The following is a 24249-nucleotide window of genomic DNA, read 5'->3' as shown; positions in this document are numbered from 1 at the left end:
CACAAGAAGCAGAAATGACACAAGACAATAATTAGTGGCAGACATTTATTTGACATAATATTAACAATGGAGTACGAGATGGATGCATTTTATGATGTTACAACAGATGCTCGAAGGTTCCACCATGAGACGCGATGCATGCATGACACCGACGCAGCATGGATTGGCGGACACGGTCGAACACACCTGAAGTTTCTTTGACAGTAGCAGCAGTGCAGACGAGTCTTGCCACGAGATCCATTTCCATCTCCACAGGCAATTCATACACGATAGATTTGAGGGACCTCCCCCCACAGAAAGAAATCAAGGCTCGATAAATCAGGTGAGTGTGCGGCCAGGCAACGGGTCCACCATGACCAATCCATCGATGCCCAAAACGCCTGTTCAAATGGTCACGAACACACCTTCCATAATGGGCAGGCGCCCCGTCATGTTGAAACCAAATATTGCATTTCACATTTGCTGCAACATTGTCAAGTAACCCTGGTAGAACTTGTTCAAGAAAGATCCAATATTTAGCGGAGTTCATGTGGGATGGTAACAGGTATGGGACGACTAAGCAGTCACCGACCATACCTGTCCACACGTTTATTGCGAAGCGATGTTGTGCCGTATGGGGGGTGCACACCATGTGGGTTGTTGTGAACCCACACATGAGCATTGTGCTGATTGAATAAGCCTTACCAAGTGAAATAAGCCTCATCCGTGAACAAAACATAGGCTGGAAAATTCAAGTCTTGAACACTTTCTTGGAGAAACCACTGCGCAAAAGCCACACGTGCAGGATGATCTTGGGGGAGTAGTAACTGAACCCTTTGGAGATGAAAGGGATGTAAGGAATCGTTGTGCCAGACATGCTGTACACTGCAATGAGTCACTCCTAAGGCAGAGGCAATGGCACATGTGCTGGCAGTAGGATTATTCTGGATGGCATTCAACACACTTTCTTCCATGGTGGGAGTTCGCGTTGAACGTGGTCTGCCCGCACTACTCCTGTTACCTCTAAATGACCCACAATCGCACAAATTTTGATGCACGTGCTAAACAAACGTCGGTCCGGTACATGTCTGTCTGGGAAGCATTCTCCATAAATTCGTAGAGCAGCTTGTCCATTGCCCTCTGCTAATCCATATACTAGGTGCATGTCTGCAAGCTCACAGTTCGTATATCGATGCATGCTCTTCATGCGGCGACTACTGCTTGAATGAGTAAACCAGAAATTTTCCCTCTTGTGAACTGATGAACAGCGCCGTGTACCGATTTACGGTGACGTTTCCGGTTATGGGTTCTTATGCGATTCACATTCCCTTAGATGTTAACTATCTCCCCTAAATGTTTGTACCAATATTTTTGAGACACCCTGTATAAATGAAAGTCCATTTCGGATGCTTGGGCATCACTCATTAGGGAAAAGTCAGATTGGCATCAAAGTTTCAGGATATATTCTGTTATTCCCTGTAATTGTTTCAGGATCAATTCTAATTTGACATCCTTACTTCAGACTTCAAGAAACCTATATCATTTTTGTATGGTTCAGCATTGCTTGAAAACGAAAAGTCAGATCAACACTGACTTTCAGGATATTAGCATTAATAGAGGCATATGATGCAAGAAAGCAAGCTTATATAGCATCAGCCAAAAAAAAAAAAAAAATCTTTCCATTTCACCCATCCATTCACTACAAGTGTTTGTCTAGTTCTGCCTTGAATTTATTTAAGCTGTCAACTTCCATGACAGATAGAAGTTTGTTCCAGCAATCAACCATCTGCTGGCTAAAGAAAAACATCTATTCTACTACTGTCTTTCCTCAATTTGAATTTATGTCCCCTCAGGTGATTAGTCTGGGCAAGAGGAAGAATCTCATCAGAATTGAGCTTGCTCAAACCATTTAAGGGCCTATACACAACTCAATCAGATCACCTTGCAGGTGCCTAGTCTCGAGACGCTGCATTTGCAGAACTTAAGCCTTTCTTCATAAGAGCAACCCTTCGTTTTCCTCACCAATCTCGTTGCCCTTCTCTGTACTTGTTCCTACTAAAATGGGGCCTCCAGACCTGTACACAGTACTCAAGTTGTGGCCTGACCATTGCCTTATAAAAAAAAAGGTAAACTGCAGCCATTTTCAACCCACTGCAGGATGGAAGCCTCCTCAACAATTCATGTTGAGGGAAATGGACCATAATCTGCCACGCTGGTTCAGTGCTGGTTGGCAGATCGACCATATTTAGCTGTCAGGGGCTTGAACCCCGGTCTACTCAAGGAGCGTGTGCTACTGCACTCCCGCTCCTGACCACTCGACTACAGAGGCCTCCATTGCCTTATACAAAGGGATAATCACCTCACCTCCTTATCCCTGCTGGATAAGGAGGTAATTATCGTTTTGTATAAGGCAGTGGTCCGGTCACACCTCGAGTGTTTCTTTGTTTGTTTGTTTATTTTTTTTAAGCCAAACCTCTATACTTTTAAAAATTTTAAGGACTTTTTTTTTTAGAATATTTTTGATGACTTTTTATGCCAGATATCACGTTAATAGGTTAACCTATATTCCCTATGTACCCCCACCCCTCCAAAAAAAAAAAAAAAATCTGCTACAGAAATCTTATGTTATGGCTACCCAACACATCGTGAGCATTGTATGGTGATATAATAGTAAACACTTTTTGAGTATAGTATACAAGGTTTTTGGCATGTCATACCTGAAATACAATGCACACATTACAAACTTTTATCTGCCAGGTTGATGTCTTTTAACTGAAATTGACAGCATCTAAAAGCAAAGATATTAAAGAATTTCTGGAATAGACACCTACCTCCAGTTAAATATATTAACTGGAGGTAGGTGTCCATGCTTACCTTTGCTCTTGCTTTTCCACACATACACATTGAAAAATTTTTCATACCATGCATAAATGGAATTCTTGCTTGTATGTAGAGAGAGAGAGGAGATTTTTTTCTTTTGAAAGTGTATGTTTCAAAGTATGTTTAGTGTATTTTACTAGTATGTTTAGTTTTCTCTTCAGACACATATATAGTGATTGTTGTGTATACTTCCATCATAATAAAATATTAACTGCATCTGTAGTGACTCTGTAATATAACTAAACATAGAGTATGTCTAAATGTCAAAATTTTTTATTTAAATTTTCTAGTGGTTATTGGGGAGATTGGCCACTTTGCAGCATTCTACTTGACTCCAGCAACAGTGGTCACCACGCTACAGATTTTGACTGTACTTATAAGGTAATATATTTATCTTTTGTTATTTTTTTAAACAAGATTAGATGGTTTTTAAACTTCTAGTCTTGTTTTAAATATGTTTATTCACTTAAATTTCATCTCTATATATTTCTATTCATTCATAAAAATGGTATTAAAAGATAAAATCCTCTGTTATCTAGAAACTCACTTCGTATGAAACCTATGAAGTAATCTCATTTCTTAATTGAGTCATTTAAGTCATTCAACTTGATCATCCCATTTATACTGGTTAGTATAAATGGGATGTCTGCAAAAATTTAAAGATAGATACTGGGGTTCCTTCTGTGTTTGCACTACGTTCTCTTGCTCTCTCTATCTCTGGGAAATCAAGGTTCTAGATCAGTAGTACAGAAGAGAATAGTCTGTCAGAACTGAGTCGCAGTTTGATGCACAAAATGTAGTAAACAATTCACTGGTTCCAAGAAAGTCTTATTTCAACTAACTGTTTTTTGTTTGTTTGTTTTTTGTTCTGCTGCCATTGTTATAGTACTAATATAGGTGATATTTGGAGGCTTTCTACAGTTTTGTAATGGTGTAATCAGTATCAGAAGAGGCCTATAAACTATAAATTTATAGCAATATAAATGTGTTTTAATGAAGTGACTTTCTTACACAGTATGTAATGTAATCTAAAAGAGCAGTTTGTACTGCCATTAAATACTGCATTAAGAAGCTGCAGATTAAAGCCCACTAGGTGGCAGCAATCACAATGTAATGATGTGGGATTTATTTAAAGATGTGTTAAAGGCAATGGAAAGAAACTTGCTTTCAGAAAGATGACTACATTGGTCTTGCGCAGTTTTCAAATTTTATGCCGTGGGCCAGCTGATGATATTACCAACAGCAAATTCTAAATGGAAAGCATTCAGCGATGTTATCGTAAAAACTACTAGACTTTTTATACCAACTAAGGGATACAATTCAAGACACATTCTCTGTTCATATTAAAGAACACTATGGAAATGTGAAGCATTTGGAATAATAAAAATATTAAAATTAAATATCCATTTATACTTTGGATGGCCAAGTAGAGAAGAGTTTACAACTTCATTGTAACTGTTTCATTGCAGCTGACAGAAAAGTGCAGCAGCTAACAATGGGCTGTGCAATTTTTTTGGAAGCATATGGGATCAATTTGTCAATTTGCATCTGCACATTACCCCAGTACCACAGCCAGCCCTTAAATGAGAAGATCAGGTTTGGTTAAACTTGATCATCCCATTTATACTGGTTAGTATAAATGGGATGTCTGGGAAAACTTAGATGCTGGGGTTCCTTCTGTGTTTGCACTAAGTTCTCCTGCTCTCTCTATCTCTGGGAAATCAAGGTCCTAGATCAGTAGTACAGGAGAAGAGAATAGTTAGTCTGTCAGAACTGAGTTGCAGTCTGATGCACAAAATGTAGTAAACAAGGCCCCAGGGACTCACATCTGGTGAGTATGGGCTTGGCACACCCAGAGTCCTAAGCTGGATATCATCATTCTTCTCTTTCTTGGTGATTCCCTTCTATTTCTCTCTGTCTCTGTCTCTGTCTGGGGTAACTGAAATTTTTTTTGGCTAGTGCAGCAAAAGCCTCAGGCTTCCTTGCATCATAAGGCTATAATAATAATAATAACGCAGCGGTTAAGACACTGGACTACCAGCCTGATGGACCCGGGTTCAAATCCCGCATTGGTGGAAGTGAATGTGAATCTATTATGCTGGGAGACGAATATAGTAATATTAATTGATTAAAAAAAAAAAAAAATTGCAAAAGTTACCCCATTGGACTTACCTACCCCCATTACATTGCAGTGATGACTGAGGGAGATAGTGGCACATCTGGTGTCACTCGTGAGAACTAAATAAATAAATAAACCACTGGACATAAGCCGAAGCTAAACAAGTTCACCTCCATAGATGGATGATGTCGCAGGTAAATATTATTCATACTGCATCGAGTGTGGCGCAGGATAAAGTCACTTGCGTTCAGGCCTTAGGCAGAGGGGTCAGTTCAAAAAGTTGGAGACTGTCTCCCGAGCAAGACAGTGGAGCAAGTGGCGCTGTCCCCCGTAAGGCTACAACAAGAGAAGGGCAAGACCACCCAGCCCCCACCAACTGTAAGTGTTTCCTGCACAACTGACCACCCAGGAAGGAAGAAAATGCCAACGCATGAAGTTGCGTTGAAATGAAATGCATTGAGCAGTGAAATGAATACATACATCATGCGAGCATACTATGAAATAACCAGGCTAGAAACCGATATGACAATGTACAGATCGCGACTACATACCAAGTGGTTGGAATGATACCCGGTTATTCAGGTCACCGAACAGCGATTAGCAGACCAAAGAAGGACCATCGTCACAAAGAACTTAATAGCTCCTGCCATCTTGGAAAAAATCAAGCAGCATATCAGCGATCTGCTACAAAGCACAAAGAATATGGAACCAGAGGAGGAACAGCAAGAAGAAATACAACCCAGAGTAGCTGAAGTGAAAAGAGACGAAGTCATGCTATCCAGAATAGAAGATGAGTGGAAGAAGGCCCTAACAGAATTCAAAGGAATGGACCCCACAAGAACCCATGTGATACCTAAGCAGAGGCCAAATAAAATCCTGTGGAAAGTAACACCTCAATTAGCAAATAATGCCACATTACCTTGACAACAATGGTGCAATGCTGGAGGCTATCCACACAGCAGTATACTGTGCTGCCATAGCAGCCATTAGGATTAATGGAAAAGAAACGAGAGACCAGCAGCAGAAGAACCGAAAACAGAAGGAACCGCCAGCTTGGGAAAGAAGACTTCAACAGAAGATAGAAGAATTAAGAGTCAAGGTAGGTCAGTTGACCCAGTACCAACAGAGTAATAGAAATAAGAAATTGATTGGAAAGGTGAAGAGCATCCTCAAGAGAGACAGCGTCCACATCAAACATGAGACCAGAAATCAGAGAATAGGAGAATACTTGGACACACTGAAGCAGAACCTCCTCACACTCAGCAAGAGACTACACCGATACAAAGAGAGCTCCCAGAGGAAAATAAACAACTGAATCTTCGAGGAGGACCAAAGAGCCTTCTACAGGAAACTGGGTGAACATGAGAAAGCAGGAAACAGACCACCCGAGAAGAAGATGATCGAAGAGTTCTGAGGAAATATCTGTAGCAGTAAAGTAAGACATAACAGCAGAGCACTCTGGATAGAAGTAGAACAGAAGAAAATGAAGGACATACAATTGATGAGAGATTCAAGAAGAAGAAATAAAACAATCGATCAGGAACGCCCACAACTACTGGTACAAGAAGCTCACCTGCACACACACACACACACACACAAGCACCTAGCAAAGCAGTTCACTCGAATGATAAGGCACCCGGAGACAATCCCGAAGTTTCTCACTGAAGGAGTCACGTATCTGAAGCCTAAAGATGAAGATACAAGAAACCTAGCGAAATACAAGCCAATCACATGCCTCCCAACAATGTACAAGATCCTGACCAGCTGCATAACTAAGGAGATGTCAGACCATTTAGAGAGTCAGAACATAATGGCTGAACAGCAGAAAGAATGCAAGCGGAGGAGCAAAGGATGCTAAGTTGTTATTATTTGGCTTTTTTTTTTTTTAGGAGCATTAGCAACTAAGGCCATATTGCTCCAGGAATATGCAGTGGTCATTCCCTGACCTTTCCGCATCTGGTGGTGACGGGCTCGAACCCCGGTCTAATCAAGAAGCGTGTGTTACGTACTGCTGCTTCTTCCCACCTGGCTACGGAGGCGCCTACAAAGGATGCAAGGAGCAATTAACCATAGATGCCACAGTTATGGAGCAAGTCTTCAAGAAGCACTGCAACCTATACAAGGCCTACATCGATTACCACAAGGCCTTTGACTCCATACCTCATAGCTGGCTAATAGAGACCCTGAAGATCTACAAGGTCAATCCGATAACAACAATGGCGAAATGGAGTACCACCATTAAGGTTGAGAACATCACAACCAGGCCAATCCCTGTTAGAAGAGGAATCTTTCAGGGAGATGCTCTGAGCCCACTATGGTTCTGTCTAGCACTCAACCCGCTATCCACCATGCTCAACGGCAGCAAGTATGGATATAACCTCAAAGAAGGGAAGAAAGAACTTGTATACCCTCACCCACCTGATGTACATGGATGACATCAAGCTCTATGCGGCAACAGAGAAGCAACTTCAGCAACTACTCCAGATCACCCAAGAATTCAGCAAGGACATCAGGATGGAATTTGGTCTAGAAAAATGCAAGACCCACACACTGCACCAGGGAAAATTAGTTGGCCGAAACTACCAGTTGCTGACTGGTAAAGAGATCAAAGCTATGACAGAAGGAGAGACCTACAAATACCTAGGGATGATGCAGGCTGAGCAGTTAGGACACAAGGAAATCAAGAATTGCCTGAACAAAAAATATCATCAGAGGCTCAGAAGCCTGCTGAAAGCAAAATTGAACGGAGGGAACACAGTTAAAGCCATAAACACCTATGCAGCTTCAGTACTAACATATACATTCAGGGTCATTTGGACTAACACCGAGCTAGAAGATATCATGCGAAAGACAAGGACAATGATGACCAAGAGTTGCCAGCACCACCCGAAGTCAGCAGTGTAGAGAATAACAATACCTCGGAAAGAGGGAGGAAGGGGCCTAAAAGACCTGATAGAGCAACAGAAAACAGCGATAGTTAATCTGAATGATTACTTCGAGAACAACACGGCACCACTCCACAAGGAAGATAGATAAGTGGTATACCCCCACTCAACCTAAGCGCGGAACCCCCTCCCACCCAGACGGTACAAGAAACGAAGTTAGAAAGATGGGCAAAGAAGACACTCCACGGCAGACACTACAATGACCTCCATCAAGATCACATCGATAACACTGGTTCCAATGCATGGCTCACAAGTGGGATGCTCTTCCCCGAGACTGAAGGATTCATGCTGGTCATCCAAGACCAGGTAATTAACACCAGAAACTATAGAAAATACATTGCAAAGGAGCCTGGAATGTCAGATGACACATGTCGACGATGCCACCTGGCCTCAGAAATGATCCAACACATCACCGCGGGATGCAAGGTGATCACCCAGACTGAGTACACTCATAAACACTACCAGGTAGCCGGGATAATACATCAGAAGCTAGCGAGGAAATACCAGTTGATCAAAGAAAGTGTACCATACTACAAGTATGAACCCAGGCAGTACTAGAGACCTGAACCCACAAGCTGTACTGGGACTGTATCATAATAACGGATAAGACCATCCTGCGCAACAGACCAGACATAACCCTTGTGGACAAGATGGAAAAGGCTACCTACCTGATTGACATAGTGGTGCCGAACACTAGCAATGTCCAGAAAACCCATGAGGAAAAAATTAAGTATGCAAACATGAGACATGAGATCAAGGAGATATGGCATATGTAAGAAGTATCAACCATCCCAATCATCGTGTCAACCACCGGTATGGTACCAAAGACTCTACACAGCAGCCTAGCAACAATAGGTCTCCCAGAGAACACATACAAGGAACTCCAGAAAGTCGCGATCCTGAACACCTGTAAGATAGTCAGAGATTTCTTCGACTGACAGTAACACCAGACATTACAACCACCCTATATACTTGGTAGCAGTACCTGTCATGGAGTGGAATCCCCCAATCAGGGAGAAATAATAGAAGAGCAACAACAATAATAATAACTTACTTATTACTGTTTCTTGGAACCAGTAATAATAATTCACTGGTTCCAAGAAACAGCCTTGCTTTTGCCACTTCATATCATGCTGGGAATGATCAAATAATCCATTAAAGCATTGGATCCTCAAGTAACACCTTCAATCATATAAAATCGGATTCCAAAATTGTCTGAAGCAAGAGTGAAAGGCATGCATATTTATTGATCCACAAGTTAAGAAGATTTTTGCTTCACAAAACTGGAAGACAAAATGACTGATGCTGAGCAAAATGCCTGGGACTCATTTTACCTTGTAAGGAATGGCTGTTTTGGTAATATTAAGAATGACCTTGTGGGTAGCACAGCAGTAATAATCACTTCTCCCCCACACCGGGTGAAAAAGGCCCAGGTTTGAATCCCATCAATGACACGAAGGAACTTTTATGGCCTTTGTGCACTTTGTGGCTGAGTTAATCAGTGTCAGGCAAGGAGAAAGGTTCTTCCCTTCCAGAAACTGAGGTTTTTTCATTCAGAAAAAGCAGGAAAACTGATAACACTAATATGGCAGGGTTTTTTTTTTTTTTTTTGTTTTGTTTTTGTTTTTAAACATTAATAGAGAAAAGAGTAGTTGACAAGTTGACTGAAAGTTATGGGAGCCATCTGGGTGATGTTAGTGAAAAGTATGGAGAGAAATTCTGTCAGGATATGCAGTTAACAGAGAAGAGGTAATAATGTAGTAGTAGTAGTAGTAGTGGCACATGATGCAAGAAAGCAAGTGTAGGAGCTTATGCAGCATCAGCCAAAAAAAAAAAAAAAAAAAATCACACCATTCCCTCCAAATGCCTGTCCAGTTCCTCCTTAAATTTATTTAACCTATCAACTTCTACAACGACAGATGGAAGTTTGTTCCAGCAATTAACCACCCGCTGGCTAAAGGAAAATTTCCGCACATCTATTCTACATCTGTCCTTTCTTAATTTGAACTTATGTCCCCGTAGGTTGGTAATCTGAACAAGTGGAAAGATCCCATCAGAATTCAGTGTGCTCAACCCATTCAAGGCCTTATAGACCTCAATCAGATCACCGCGCAGGTGCCTAGTCTCCAGCCACTGCAATTTGCAGAACTTAAGCCTCTCTTGGTAAGAGAATCCCTTCATTCCCCTCACCAATCGTGTTGCTCTTCTCTGTACACGCTCAAGCAAATCTACATCCTTCCTAAAATGAGGCCTCCAGACCTGTACGCAGTACTCAAGGCGTGGCCTGACCATTGCCTTATACAGAGGGACAATCACCTCCTTTTCCCTGCTAGCAAAATTCCTATATATCATTGACAAAACCCCATGACCCGCCCTAGCAGCCTGTCTGCACTTGCTCAGAAAACTTCATATCTGACTGCACAATTACTCCCAGTTCTTTTTCATTTTCTACCACCTTAAGTGTAGTACCACACAGTTGGTACGTTTCTCTGGGGTTACTTCTACCCATATGCAGTACTTTGCATTTGTCAAGGTTGAACTTCAGTTGCCACTTCTTAGCCCATCTGCCCAAATTATCTAGATCCTGTTGCAGTAGCACACTGCCATTATTGTCATTAACAACCCTGCCAACCTTTGTGTCATCTGCAAACTTCGACATTAAGCCTGATATACCTTCATCAATATCATTGATAAATACACAAAACAACAGTGGACCCAACACCGAACCCTGTGGGACTCCACTAATAACATTAGTCCACGAAGAGCAGCACCCATTGATTACCACCCTCTGTCTTCTCCCACTTAACCATCCTTTTATCCATTGTAGCAACTTACCCTTAATACCATTCTGCTCCAATTTGTACAGTAGTCTTCCATGCGCAACAGTGTCAAAAGCTTTCCTGAAATCCAAGTATATGATATCAAAATTATTTTTTGCATCCAGTTCCTTTGTGACCACATCATAATAACCAATCAAATTTGTCAGACAAGACTTTCCCTTAACTAACCCATGCTGTGTTTGAATTATTGCTGCAGTATTGTCTAGATGATCCTGCAATGCATCTTTAACCAGCGACTCCATTATTTTACCCGGAACAAAAGTTAAACTAACTGGTCTGTAATTACTCGTGTCACCCTTCGATCCACCTTTGTGAATTGGGGACACATTTGCACATCTCCAGTCCGTGGGAACCTCCCCTGAGTCCAAGGATGCTCTCATAATTATGGCTAAGGGTTTGCTTAGTTGCTTTGCCGCCTCCTTTAAAATAACTGGATAGATCCCATCCACCCCAGGTGCCTTTCTTATGTTTAACTTCAACAATTTCTCCTCCACTTTGCTCTCAGTTATTACAAAATCATTAAGCACACTGCTACAATTTGATAACCTTCTTTCATTTTCAAATTGTAATAATTCCTCACGTGTGAATGTAGATGCAAAATACTCATTCAGTTTGTTTGCTATCTGAGCAGGATCATCAACAGTCGAACCATCGATGTCAAGTGGACCAATCATATTCATCCCCTTCCTTTTAGAGTTTATATAAGTAAAGAAATCCTTGCTGTTTTTCTTAGCATCTTTTGCCAAAGATTTCTCGTAATCCGCTTTCGCCTGCCGAACCTCCTTTGTGACCTGATTACAGACTAGCTTATATCTGCCACAGGCTTCTGCGTCACCTGATAATTTATATGCATCCCATGCATATAAATTATCAGGTAATAATGTCATGGGACGAAGCTATGATAGGCACTATATCTGGTTCTTTATCCAGGATGATTACACTGATCATAAAAGACATTCAGATGTACAATTTTAAGGAAATTTTTTTTTTGATTAACCCAAGAACAGTTCTAATTTTTAATTTGAATCTTTATTAGCTTGTAGTTTACTTATAACAAAAATTGACTCTTCTGTTATGTTGTTATTTTTGGTTTTTAGGAGCATTAGCAACTAAGGCCATATTGCTCCCTCTGGGATATGCGGTGGTCATTCCCTGACCTTTCCGCATCCTCCGTATTTGGTGGTGACGGGCTCGAACCACGGTCTAATCAAGAAGCGTGTGCTACGCACTACTGCTTCTTCCCACCTACGGAGGCGCCTAACTATTCTGTACAAACGTTAAATATTGTTAACAAATCTAGTGTAACTATTACTGAAGATCATTTTATATGTTTAATGTTAATCAATATATCATATAAAGTTTTGTTACTTTACTGATTATATCTGGAATATCATTGTTAATTATTATTATTTTTTGTTAACTTTGTCCTTATTAACTCTTTGTCAGGCTATTTTCTTTTTGAAAATTTGTGTATTGTCACCTATGGCTGTAGGTTTCAGTTTTGTGACCTATATATATAATGGGGTAGTGTATGCTTACCACGTTTTTGCAGTTTACTGTAGTGTCATAAAATATTACAATGTAAACTTTAAAATAAAAAATGAGCAGCAATAATTGAATTAAAAGGTAGATTAGGCATTGCTTTTTAATGCAGACTTAACTGTAATACACCACTATGTGAAATCAATCCAGCGACAGACTTTGGTTTTGTTTACTTTATAAACGACATCATTGTCTACAAATCAACCTAAAATTTACTAATATCATTTTTAATCGAATAACATCACTAAGAAAGCAATTTTGTTATTTCAGAACCTGAAGTCACCATTTATAGAAACTGTTTTGGATCTTTCTGGATCCTTGTTAGATAGTGTATGGTGTATTTTTGGCCCTATTAGCAACATCAATGTTCAAACAGTGAATAAATGCATTGGATTTAGAAAGCAGTCAAGTGGTTTACAGAAGGAAAAGTTCCAGCCGGAAACATAATGAAAGTTATATGAACATTAAAACTTAGTACTGGGCAGCATGGGCCCACTGCAGAAATTAAGCAAAGGAATGGAGGTTGTTTCATGAAATAGTTTGATAAAAAAAAATGCTTCACTGAATTAAACTGTTTTTTTGTTCCTCCTTTCACTGGGGAAACATAGCCTCCAACAAAACAAAAAAAAAAGTATAATGCAGTGAAGCATTTTTTTTTGTTTTGGGGGGAGGCTATGTTCCCCTAGTGATGGGCTTGGACTTTTCTTCGCTTCTGAAATGACTTTATATTATCCACAGTTCCACCTAAAATTATTATTATTGTTTTTAATCAAATAACATCACCAAAGAAGGAAACTCTATTATTCATTAAAAACAAAGCCACCATTATGCAGTCAGTTGTTTTGGGTATTTCTGGATCCTCATCAGACAGGGTACACCTGTTATTGTTAGTTTGTTTGTTATTTGGTTTTTAGGAGCATTAGCAACTAAAGCCGTATTGCTCCGGGGATATGCAGTGGTCATTCCCTGACCTTTCCGCATCCTCCGTATTAGGTGTTCAGGCTAGAACCCCGGTCTAATCAAGAAGCATGTGCTATGCACTGCTGCTCCTGGCTACGGAGGCACCAGGATACACCTAGTATGCAGCTTAGTGGTAGGAGTTTAATATTCTCTTAACTTTCATTATGATTGCAGTTAGAAGTTTTACTTCCACATCTGCTTGTCTGCTCATTTAGATTTGATACATTTATTCTCTGTTCAAATACAAGAGTGCTAATGGGGTAATAAAATATTACAGTATAATACTTTATTGCCTTTATTTATTATTATTTAAAATATTACATTATAATATTTTAATACTTTATTAAGATATTACAATGTAATAATTTATTACCTCATTAGCAATTTTGGACACACACACACACACACAATCTGATAAGGGTCCAGAAACACAATAGAACTGCGTTCCTATGTGCCGCCAGTAAGCAAAATGAAATTTCCCTCCCTAAATGTTGAATACTGATAAGCATTAACCAGTCAGAAAACAATATCAAACAAAAATTTGGTGCCCTCGTGAACTGCCGCCAGAAAGCGATGCTTACCTCGACTACCCACTTGCGGCAGCCCTGTAGAAACAGCACTGTAAAACCGAAGGTGCCAGCCTAAAGTTTTAATGAATAACAGATTCACCTTCATGCTGATGTTATTTGATTAAAAACAATAAGTAATTTTATATCAATTAGCATTACTAGAGGCATATGATGCAAGAAAGCAAGCTTATACATCAGCCAAAAAAAAAAAAACTTCCACTTCACCCCTCCATTCGTTCGAAATACCTGTCCAGCTGAGCCTTAAATTTATTTAGGCTATCAACTTCCACAACAAGGGATGGAAGTCTGATCCACCAACCAACTACTGGCTGGCTAAAGGCAAATTTCCGCACATCTATCCTACATCTGTCTTTCCCCAATTTGAATTTATGCCCTCTCAGGTGATTATTCTGAGCATGAGGAAGAATCCCATCAGCATTGAGCATGCTCAAACCATTCAAGGCTTTATACACCTCTATCAGATCACCTCGCCAGTGCCTAGACTCCAGACACTGTAATTTTCAAAACTTAAGCCTTTCTTCATAAGAGCAACCCTTTGTTCCATTCACTAATCTTGTTGCCCTTCTCTGTACTCGTTCCAGCAGCTCTAAATCCTTCTGAAATGACTCCTCCAGACCTGTATACAGTACTCAAGGTGTGGCCTGACCATTGCCTTATACAAGGGAATAATCACCTTCTTATCCCTGCTAGAAAACTTCCTGTATATCATTGATAAGGCACCATGAGCTACTCTTGCAGGCGCCTCCGTAGCCAGGTGGGAAGGAGCAGCAGGGTGTAGCACACACTTCTTGATTAGACCGGGGTTCGAGCCCGTCACCACCAAATACGGAGGATGCAGAAAGGTCAGGGAATGACCACCGCATATCCAGGTGCAATATGGCCTTAGTTGCTAATGCTCTTAAAAACCAAATAACAAACAAACAGCTACTTTTGCAGCTCATCTGCACTGCTCAGAGAACTTCATATCTGCCAGCACAATTACCCCCAGGTCCTTTTCATTCTCTACCACTATCAGTGTAGTACCACAGAGTTGATACGTTGCTCTGGGGTTGCTGTTTCCCATATAAACCTTTACATTTGTCAATGTTAAACTTCATTTGCCACCTCTCAGCCCATCTGCTTAACCTTTCCAGATCCTGTTGCAGCAGCATAGCATCAGTAGTGTCCTTAACAACCCTGCCAACCTTTGTATCGTCTGCAAACTTGGACATTAAGCTTGATATACCATCATCAATATTATTTATAAATACAGAAAACAATAATGGACCCAACACTGAACCCTGAGGGACTCCACTAATAACATTAGTCCATGATGAGCAGTGTCCATTGATTACCACGCTCTGTCTTCTTCCCCTCAACCACTCCTTTATCCATAGCAGCAATTTGCCTCCAATGCCACACTGCTCCAATTTGTGCAGCAGTCTTCCATGTGCAACAGTATCAAAAGCCTTTCTAAGATCCAAATATATAATATAAAAGTTATTCCCTGCATCCAGTTCTTTTGTGACTGCATCATAGTATCCAGTCAAATTGGTCAGGCAAGACTTCCCCTTAACAAAACCATGCTGTGTCCGAGCTATAACTGAAGTCTTGTCTAAATGATCCTGCAGTGCTTCTTTAACCAGTTCCTCCATTAATTTTCCTGGAACAGAAGTTAAACTCACAGGTCTATAATTACTTGTGTCAGCCTTTGATCCTCCTTTCTGAATTGGGATCACATTTGCACTTCTCCAGTCTATGGGTAGCTCCCCTGAGTCGAAGGAAGCTCTCATAATTATGGCTAAGGGTTTGCTTACTTCCTTTGCTGCCTCCTTTAATATAACTGAATAGATCCCATCCACCCCAGGTGCCTTTCTTGTCTTTATCTTCAACAATTTCTGCTCCACTTTACTCTCAGTTATTACAAGATTATCTAGCTTACTGCCAGAGTTGAATACACCTCTGGCATTCCCCTCACTGAATAACTTCTCATGTGTGAATGTCGATGCAAAATATTCATTTAGTTTGTTAGCTACCTGAGCAGGATCATCAACAGTTGAACCATCGATATCAAGTGGACCAATCTGATTCATCCCCTTCCTTCTAGAGTTTACATAAGTAAAGAACTCTTTGCTGTTTTTCTTTGCATCCCTTGCCCAAGATTTCTCTTAATCTGCCTTTGCCTGCCTAACCTCCTTTGTAACTTGGTTACAGATTAATTTATATCTATCATAGGCTTCTGTGTCATGTGTTAATTTATATGTATCCCGTGCATTTTTTTTCTCTGTCATATGTCTCATTAGTTCATCTGACATCCATTTAGGCCTAAACTTTGAACAATATTTCTTAGTTGGTATGTAAAGCCTAGTAGCTTCCAAGATAAGTTCTTTGAATGCTTCCCATTTTGAATTTGCTGTTGGTAACATCATTAGTTGGTCCCACTGTATAGAATTTAAATAGTGTCTCGGACCATCGTAGTCACCTTTACGAAAGCAATAACCCTTCCCTTTACCCCTGATGGTAGTTACCTCTTTGAGTAACTCCCACTTCAGAACACTGTGATCACTTCCACCTAGTGGTTCATTTATCTGCAGATTCTTAATGCATGAAGAATCACTACTGATAATCAAATCAAGAGTATTACTCCCTCTAGTTGCCTCACGAACGTGCTGATGTAGAAAACAATCATCCAATAAATCCACAAAAGCCTTGCTTGTGTGTAAGTGACCAACCCACAAATTCCAGTCAATATCTGGGAAATTAAAATTCCCCATTATAAGACTCTGATTTACTGGCCCACTCTATTTCCCTGTGCAGTTTCTTATTATACTCATCAGAGCCATTAGGCCTATTGCACACTCCTACTCTCAATTTTGATCTCCCAATGCTCTTGTCACACCAAACCGACTCGACACTGCACTGTCCAGCGATGTCAACTTGCTTCACTTCCTTGGATTTTATGTGTTTCTTAACTAATAGCATAACCCCTCCTCCCTTCCTATCCTGTCTATTCTTTCTGTAGACGTTGTACTCCCCAAATTCCAGTTCTGCATTCCTTATATCTGTGTGACACCACTTCTCTGATATCCCAACAATATCCACCTTTGATGCTTTGAGCAATACCTCAAATTCATAGTTTGTAGATAATATAATTTCTAAAGTGAGCAAGAACCCAAGCCTGTTAGTATAACTGGAGGGCAATAATAGCTTCCTCAAGACAGAAAGAAATATAATACAATGAAGCATTTCTTATCAAACTGAAAGAAGGCATGTACTGTCACAGATAAGTTGACTTCAGATGAGCCATTTGAAGAAATGATAACCATATTTGAAAAAAAGCAGCATGGATTTGGCTTCAGAAATGTTGTATAGACATTTTTAGGAAACAAGAAAGATGCCAATTATGAATGTATTGAAAATATGCTCAATAAACTTGAAAAAAAAAAAAAAAAAAAAGATATCAGATGAGCTTGTGGTCTTTGAACAGAGAAACATCAGGTATAATATACACAAAATGTTCAATTAACATCAAAAGACCTAAAATTTATTCCTAGAAATCTGTGAAGCTGCATAAACATTCACTTTTATAAGATATTCCAATACCTACAGTAATGTTATTCCCAGAATCCAAATAAACTCTGATATCAAGACAAATGAACATTCCTTAGACAATCTTGTTCACCAAACCTCCTGGAAATGAGATTAAGTGAACAATAGTGTATATATATATTTCACCCATAAACAAATCTAGAAATTTTTGTGATGGTGATATTGCAAAGACAGCTGTTAATTGCTTATATATTATTGTTATTTTCTTATTTAAAATTAACCTTAAAACAAATTTGATTTAAGTTTGATTTATTAAAACTTTTAATTCTACTATAAAAATTTTTAATTCTACTATAAAAATTTTTAATTCTGCTAAAAAGTTTTAGATTTCTTTAGTTACTGTCATTACAGTCACTAAAGAAGTGGTAAGAAAATACCATGAAATGTTTGACTCCGTTAAGTACATAATTCCAATTTGAAAATAAACATAATTATACCACAGTAGGTTTGAGTGCTTTATTATCTTAACATTCACTTTTATATTACTTCTCTAGTAGGCAAGCTTAGCACATGTCATCATGGAAAAATGGGAAAAATGTAAAGAATTAAAATGTCTGTTAGAATAACATCAGTATGAATTTTAATATTTCTTCAGTATGGTATTCACATTTAACCTGCTTCATTAATTATTTATAAATGGGGAAGTTTGGCTGTAAAAAATTATTTGTGGGTCCATGTTTATGCACAAAGCATGCTATGCATAACCATGTGTGCCTGCTACTATGCTGAATTTCTCTAGAGCTTTGGTTTTGGCTTCACTTGTTACATGTCATTGAGCACTCCAAATGAGCAGACGAATCTTTTTTTTTTAAATACCTGGACTGCTGTTACAAATAACAAGATATTATTTGTTCTTATTATCCAGTATAGTGGATAATAAGAAATTATAAACTGCTCTATTTCGGTCCCTGAGGTTTTTCACAGGTATTCTTCCAGTGAGGACAGCTAAGGCTGCCACTTGAAAGTCTAAAATGCTGATCAATTTGGTATTCAGCTGAATGTGTAACACTTCTCAATTTAGGCTGAAAGTATTATTATAAGACTCAATTATATTGAGATTGAAAAGAAAATTAATAAGGAAGATGAGGCATAATCCACAATCTCTCATGCTGTTTACAGTGCATAAAAGCAAGGAAGATCATGGATAAATGAAGGTGATGTGTAATCAATGATCTGTCATGTTGTTTTCAATGCTGATGATAAGGCTTTGTTGTAATAAATCCCACTCCTCTATATAGTACCTGATCTTATTGTACACAAAGTTCTGGAAGAATGCTGAGTATCCTAATTCATCTCCTAAAGCATCCCAGACATACTTAATCAGATTTAGGTCCAGAGATCTAATTAATCAGTTCATATGAAGACCATCGAAAAAGATGCCATAGGCAAGGAACATGAATTCTGTGCCTAAGGCAACCCTGAAAAGTCTCACCAAGGGCTCAAAGATTTCATGTCTATGTCTTTGAGATGTCAAAATGTGGAGATCGACACAGACATTCATAATGATGCCTCCCCAGATCATAAGAGAATGGCTAGCATATTGGTCCCTTTTCATGATGTGGGATGGGGCATGCCCTATGTTCTCTATTCAGATAAGAACATGTTTAGAATCAGTTTCAATACTGCATCGTGCCTACTCTATAAAGAGAATATTGTCTCTGGCTTCAGAACCACTCATCTATGTCTTTGAGATGTCAAATTGTGGAGATTGCCACAGACATTCATAATGATGCCTCCCCAGATCATAAGAGAATGGCTAGCATATTGGTTCCTTTTCATGATGTGGGATGGGGCATGCCCTATGTTCTCTATTCAGATAAGAACATGTTTAGAATCAGTTTCAATACTGCATCGTGCCTACTCTATAAAGAGAATATTGTCTCTGGCTTCAGAACCACTCATCTGCACCTAGTGAGACATTTTGTCATTTGGAGGGAATGAACAGAACATAAACTGTGGTCTACCTTGGTCAGAATTCCTTTCCTGAACACTTCTGTATACATCTGGCCACTGGAAGCTCATAAGAAAGAAAGCTATCCTTCTGACATCTCCCTTTGTATTAGCATTAATTTATTAAGTGTTTAAAAATTGGGGATTTGCAGATCCCATTTTTAAACACTTAATAATGCCAGCATTTATGAAATTTTCTCATTATTTTGTTGTTTATTTTTCAATTAATCAATTATTTTACCTAGTTAGCAATATTAAAATATCCTTAATAAAGTAAGCAAGTAGCGTTGGAATTATCACAAAATACTGAAATAATCAATCGTCTAAGAAAAGGTGAAAGTGCTACAAGTACAGCATCAGTTTTTGGAATAGGAAGAACAACAGTAACTTATATAAAGCGTGATGCAGACAAAATTGAAAACCACGTGTCAAAAATGTAAACCACTGACTATGTTAAAAGTCATAAAACAATGACGCTTACTAAAAATGAACATTTGGATACTGCAATGTTTCAATGGTTTGTTCAGAAACATAGCCAAGGAATTCCATTGCTGTGATCTATAATAATTGAAAACTCCACTGAAATCAATAAAAAACTAGGCAGAGATCCTTCATTCAAGGCTAGCATTGGATGGTTGGACAAATTTAAGTTTTGCCATGGTATTCAACAGTTGTCGATCCAGGGTGAGAATCTAAGTGCAGCAATTTCTGTTTATCGTGAAAAACTACAGAAGGAAATAGCTGATCAAAGTTTGGTTAAAGACCAAATATACAACTGCGATGAGACTGCCTTAATTGAAAGGCACTACCTCAAAAGACACTGGCCTTAATGAATGAACATATGGCACCGGGATATAAGATACAAAAAGATCGCATTATAATGGTATGTGCTAATGCCAGCAGTAGTCATAAATTGCCTTTTGTTGTTATAGGAAAACCAAAAAAACCTAGATCATTTAAAAATATTAATTTAAATGCTTTGCCACTTAAATATTTCTCACAAAACAATGCGTGGATGAACCAAGATATATTTCATGATTGGTTTCATAAAATATTTGTACCATGTGTAAGATCACATTTGGCATGAAAAGGTTTACCACAATACGCAGTGCTAACGATGGACAATAAGCCTACTCATCCCATGCACGTATTTGGTTTAAAAAGCAATGATGGCAAAATATCATGCCACTTTCTGCCAGCAAACACGACATCTCTCATTTAACTGATGGACCAAGGCGTGATTGATTGAGAGCATGAAATGTCATCATTGCAAAATGTTCGTTTAAAAACTTGTTTCGGTAGAAACTAAATTAGATGATAGAGTTTTGGAAAACTACATTATACAAGATGCTATTTTCAATGTCGCTGATGCCTGGAATGATGTTCCAGTTCAAACAATCCAAAGAAGCTGGAATAAGTTGTGGCCAGAAATATAATCTACTGATAGAGAAACCCATTCCAAAAGAAACTGAAATTTTGCAGTTACCGTATGTTCGAATGTTCCTGGTTTTAAAAATATTTCGATAGAGGAAGTAAATGATTGGCTGGATATGGACAAAATGGATGTCGGATGCGAAATTTTAGGCAACAATGGAATCATGCAAAGCGTGATGACTTGGATGATTCTGAAACTGAAGAAGAAGAAAAAGCTGCGGCTGATGGAACAACAAACATAATTAGCCACTGTGAAGCTGAAACTATGTTGTCAAAGTGCACTGAGTGGTTCAAGGTACAAGAAGAAGCAGATGCTATGCAAGTGTCACTTTTGCGTAAAATTTGTAACATTGCTTTCCAAAAGGCTCGAGGTGTAATGAAACAAAAGAAATTGACTGACTTTTTTAGAAAATAAATTTAATTATGTAATACTGTTTTCTTTTAAATTTCTTTAATGATATTAGAACAATGTTGTACGTACATAATTTTGTTTTCTTGTAAATTTTTTATGACTTTACTAGACCAATGTAAGTCAAATATTAAAAATAGGTATGTAGATATCTGTACAGTACAGGTGGTGCTCGCAATTCGACAGTCGGATTTCTCGGGCCAGTGAAAACGCTACATGATATTGCACGATAGAATTCTTTGCTGGACTACATAACTGCATTTAGCGTTACTAAATAGTGACGGCTGCTTCATACATTTTAACCAATGGTATTAAAGAGCGAGAGTAACATTTAACTAATGATAGATAAAGCGGGAATAGATCCCTCAATCGTTCAGCTATGTTAGCCATCCTCAAAGATAGCTGCAGGTATGCTGTCAGTTCTTCCTCAGTTATGAGACAACATTATCTCATTAATAATCGTAGTCTGAGTTCATGTTTGCTCTAGTTGTTTGTGCTAATTTATAATTCTGCATTTCTCATAAAGTAAAAAAAATTTGTGCTTTGGCAGTTATTTATTTTTTGAGTGAAATTTGATAATGGGTCCAAAGAGAAGTGAACAGCGGAATAATTCAGGAAAGAAACACACTTGGTTGAGCATAGAAAAGAAGAAATAAATTATAGAAAAAGTGCAGAAAGGTAGAACAATTACAGATTGTTCTACCTTTTTCTTTCTTCAAGAGTATGGCATCCCTAGGTCAACCGTGGCAACAAAGAGACAAGATTATAGGTGCTAGGGTGTTCGCTGGAGCAATGAAAATTTCTGACAGAAACAGATCTTTAATCAATGAAGAAATGGAAAAGCTGCTTCTTACCTGGATTAGAGAAAGACAGATGAAAGGAGATCCAGTAACTCAGGCAATGATCTGTGAGAAGGCTAGGTTAATTTTTGAAGAATTGCAGAAGAAAATTCCAGGACGTATCTCAGATCAAACTGATGAATTCAAGGCAAGTCGTGGGTGGTTTCACAGATTCAAAGGTAGAACAGGTATCCATAGTGTTCTCAGACATGGGGAAGCAGCTAGTGCAGATAAAAAGGCTGCAGAAGAGTTTATGAAAAAATTTGAAGATTTAATCATGAAGGAAGGCTACTTGCTGCAGCAAATTTTTAACGGGGATGAAACTGGGTTATTTTGGAAGCGCTTACCAAATCGAACATACATCACGCAAGAAGAAGTGATGCTCCCAGGACATAAGCCTATGAAAGTTAGGCTTACCTTGTTATTGGCAGCAAATGCAAGCGGAGACTTTAAAGTAAAGCCACTTCTTGTTTACCACTCTAAAAATCCTCGCTGCTTGGAAGAAAATCATCAAGTCCAAACTGCCAGTGATGTGGAAATCCAATGAAAAAGCCTGGGTAGACCAGAAGAGTCTTCAAAGATTGGATTTTTGAGGCGTTTGCCCCGAGCGTAAAAAAATTCCTCATTGACAATTTACCTTTGAAAGCACTGCTGATTCTTGACAATGCTAATGCCCACCCCCCAAAGACTTGGCACACATTCTTGAAATTGACTTTGATTTCATCAAAGTCCAGTTTTTGCCTCCAAACACCACATCACTGATCCAACCCATGGATCAAGAAGTAATTGCCTGTTTTAAAAAACTTTACACCAAGGCTTTGTTTTCACAGCTTTTTTGACGTGACTCATTCTTCTGATAAGACACTGAAGGAGTTCAAGAGAAGACTGAGCTCAATATTCTTCATGCCATTTCCTTTATTAAAACTGCCTGGGAGGGAGTGACACGGAGGACCCTTCGTGCATCATGGAAGAAACTCGTTCCTTCCTTTTTTTGGGATGACAACAATGCAGTCCAAGCCGCTGAAGAATCAGAAGCAACTGTGGCCATGCGAGAAATCATTTCGATGGTGGAGAACCTCAACATAGGAGAAGTTGATGAGGCTGATGTGGAAGAGCTTGTGGAGGATCACGATGACGAACCAACCGTGGAAGAACTCAAAACACTCAGCAAACAGGAAGCAAAAGAGAGAGAAAAGGAAATTTCACTTGAAGAAGAAGAAGAAGACAGGGAAAAAGGACCGATGCCAACAGCTGCCATTAAAGAAATTTTATTCCATTGGGAGAAGGTGCAGTCTGCTTGTTTAAAATGGCACCCCAACACTGCTGTTGTAACTAGAATGACAGACTTGTTTAACAACGGGCAGTTGGTTTGTGGAATAGACTCCCATCGCTTGTTGTTGAAGTTGATAGCCTAAACAAATTTAAGGCTCAGCTGGACAGGTATTTCGAACGAACGGAGGGGTGAAATGGGAGTAGTGGTTGTTTTTTTTTTTTTTTTTTTTTTTTTTGGCTGATGCTGAATAAGCTTGCTTTCTTGCATCATATGCCTCTACTAATGCTAATGCTAACACTACTATGCATCACTTCAAGGCTATCTTGAAAAAGAGGGAGAGACAGTCCACCCTTGATCAATTCCTCATCCCCATTCAAGCCAAGAAGAGAAGAGAAAGGATAGAACAAGATAAATAAAACATCCTTCCAACATCTAAGCTCAATGAAATGTATGTACTCATTATGTATTTTGTAATTTTGTTTGTTATATGGTAGAATATAGTAAAGTCAATAATACTGTGTATTTCTCTCCGACAACAAATTAATCAATTTTCCATAAACTTATATGGAAAATATTGACCCGCAATTCGACGACAGATTATAGTCGAATTGTGAGGCACCACTGTACTGTGATTCAGCCATATTTAACATGGCTGAATGCGTGCAACTTCTCGATTTAGGCTGAATGTGTATCAAAAATGTACAAATGAAAAATACAAATTAAGAAATAATTGTATTTTCTAACTCACCTTCATGATAATATTATTCTAACTGAAAAAATCCAGATGAAATAGGTAAATTAACCATAAAAATTGCTAGATAATTCCTCATATGCTTTTAGATCAAATTTTAGTATAACTGTATAGTTATTTTGTGTTATTTTTACAATTTTTATTTTCTAG

At 38.8% G+C, this 24249-nt stretch overlaps 1 protein-coding gene across 1 annotated transcript in view; it reads left to right on the top strand.

The window, feature by feature from the left end:
• The window catches only part of LOC150081540 (uncharacterized), a 76221-nt gene that overhangs the window by 34197 nt on the left and 17775 nt on the right, over nt 1-24249 (top strand). Inside the window, exon 4 of the mRNA XM_090380239.1 lies at nt 3150-3240. Within this exon, the coding sequence (XP_090236365.1) occupies nt 3150-3240 (91 nt within the window). The remainder of the gene's footprint in view (nt 1-3149; nt 3241-24249) is intronic.

The sequence above is a fragment of the Mastigoproctus giganteus genome, chromosome 8 (genome assembly GCF_048544385.1).
Source record: "Mastigoproctus giganteus isolate SK-2022 chromosome 8, ASM4854438v1, whole genome shotgun sequence".
Taxonomy (NCBI): Eukaryota; Metazoa; Arthropoda; class Arachnida; order Uropygi; family Thelyphonidae; genus Mastigoproctus; species Mastigoproctus giganteus.
The sequence above is the reverse complement of the archived record's forward strand: the minus strand, read 5'-3'. Positions and strand labels throughout refer to the sequence as shown.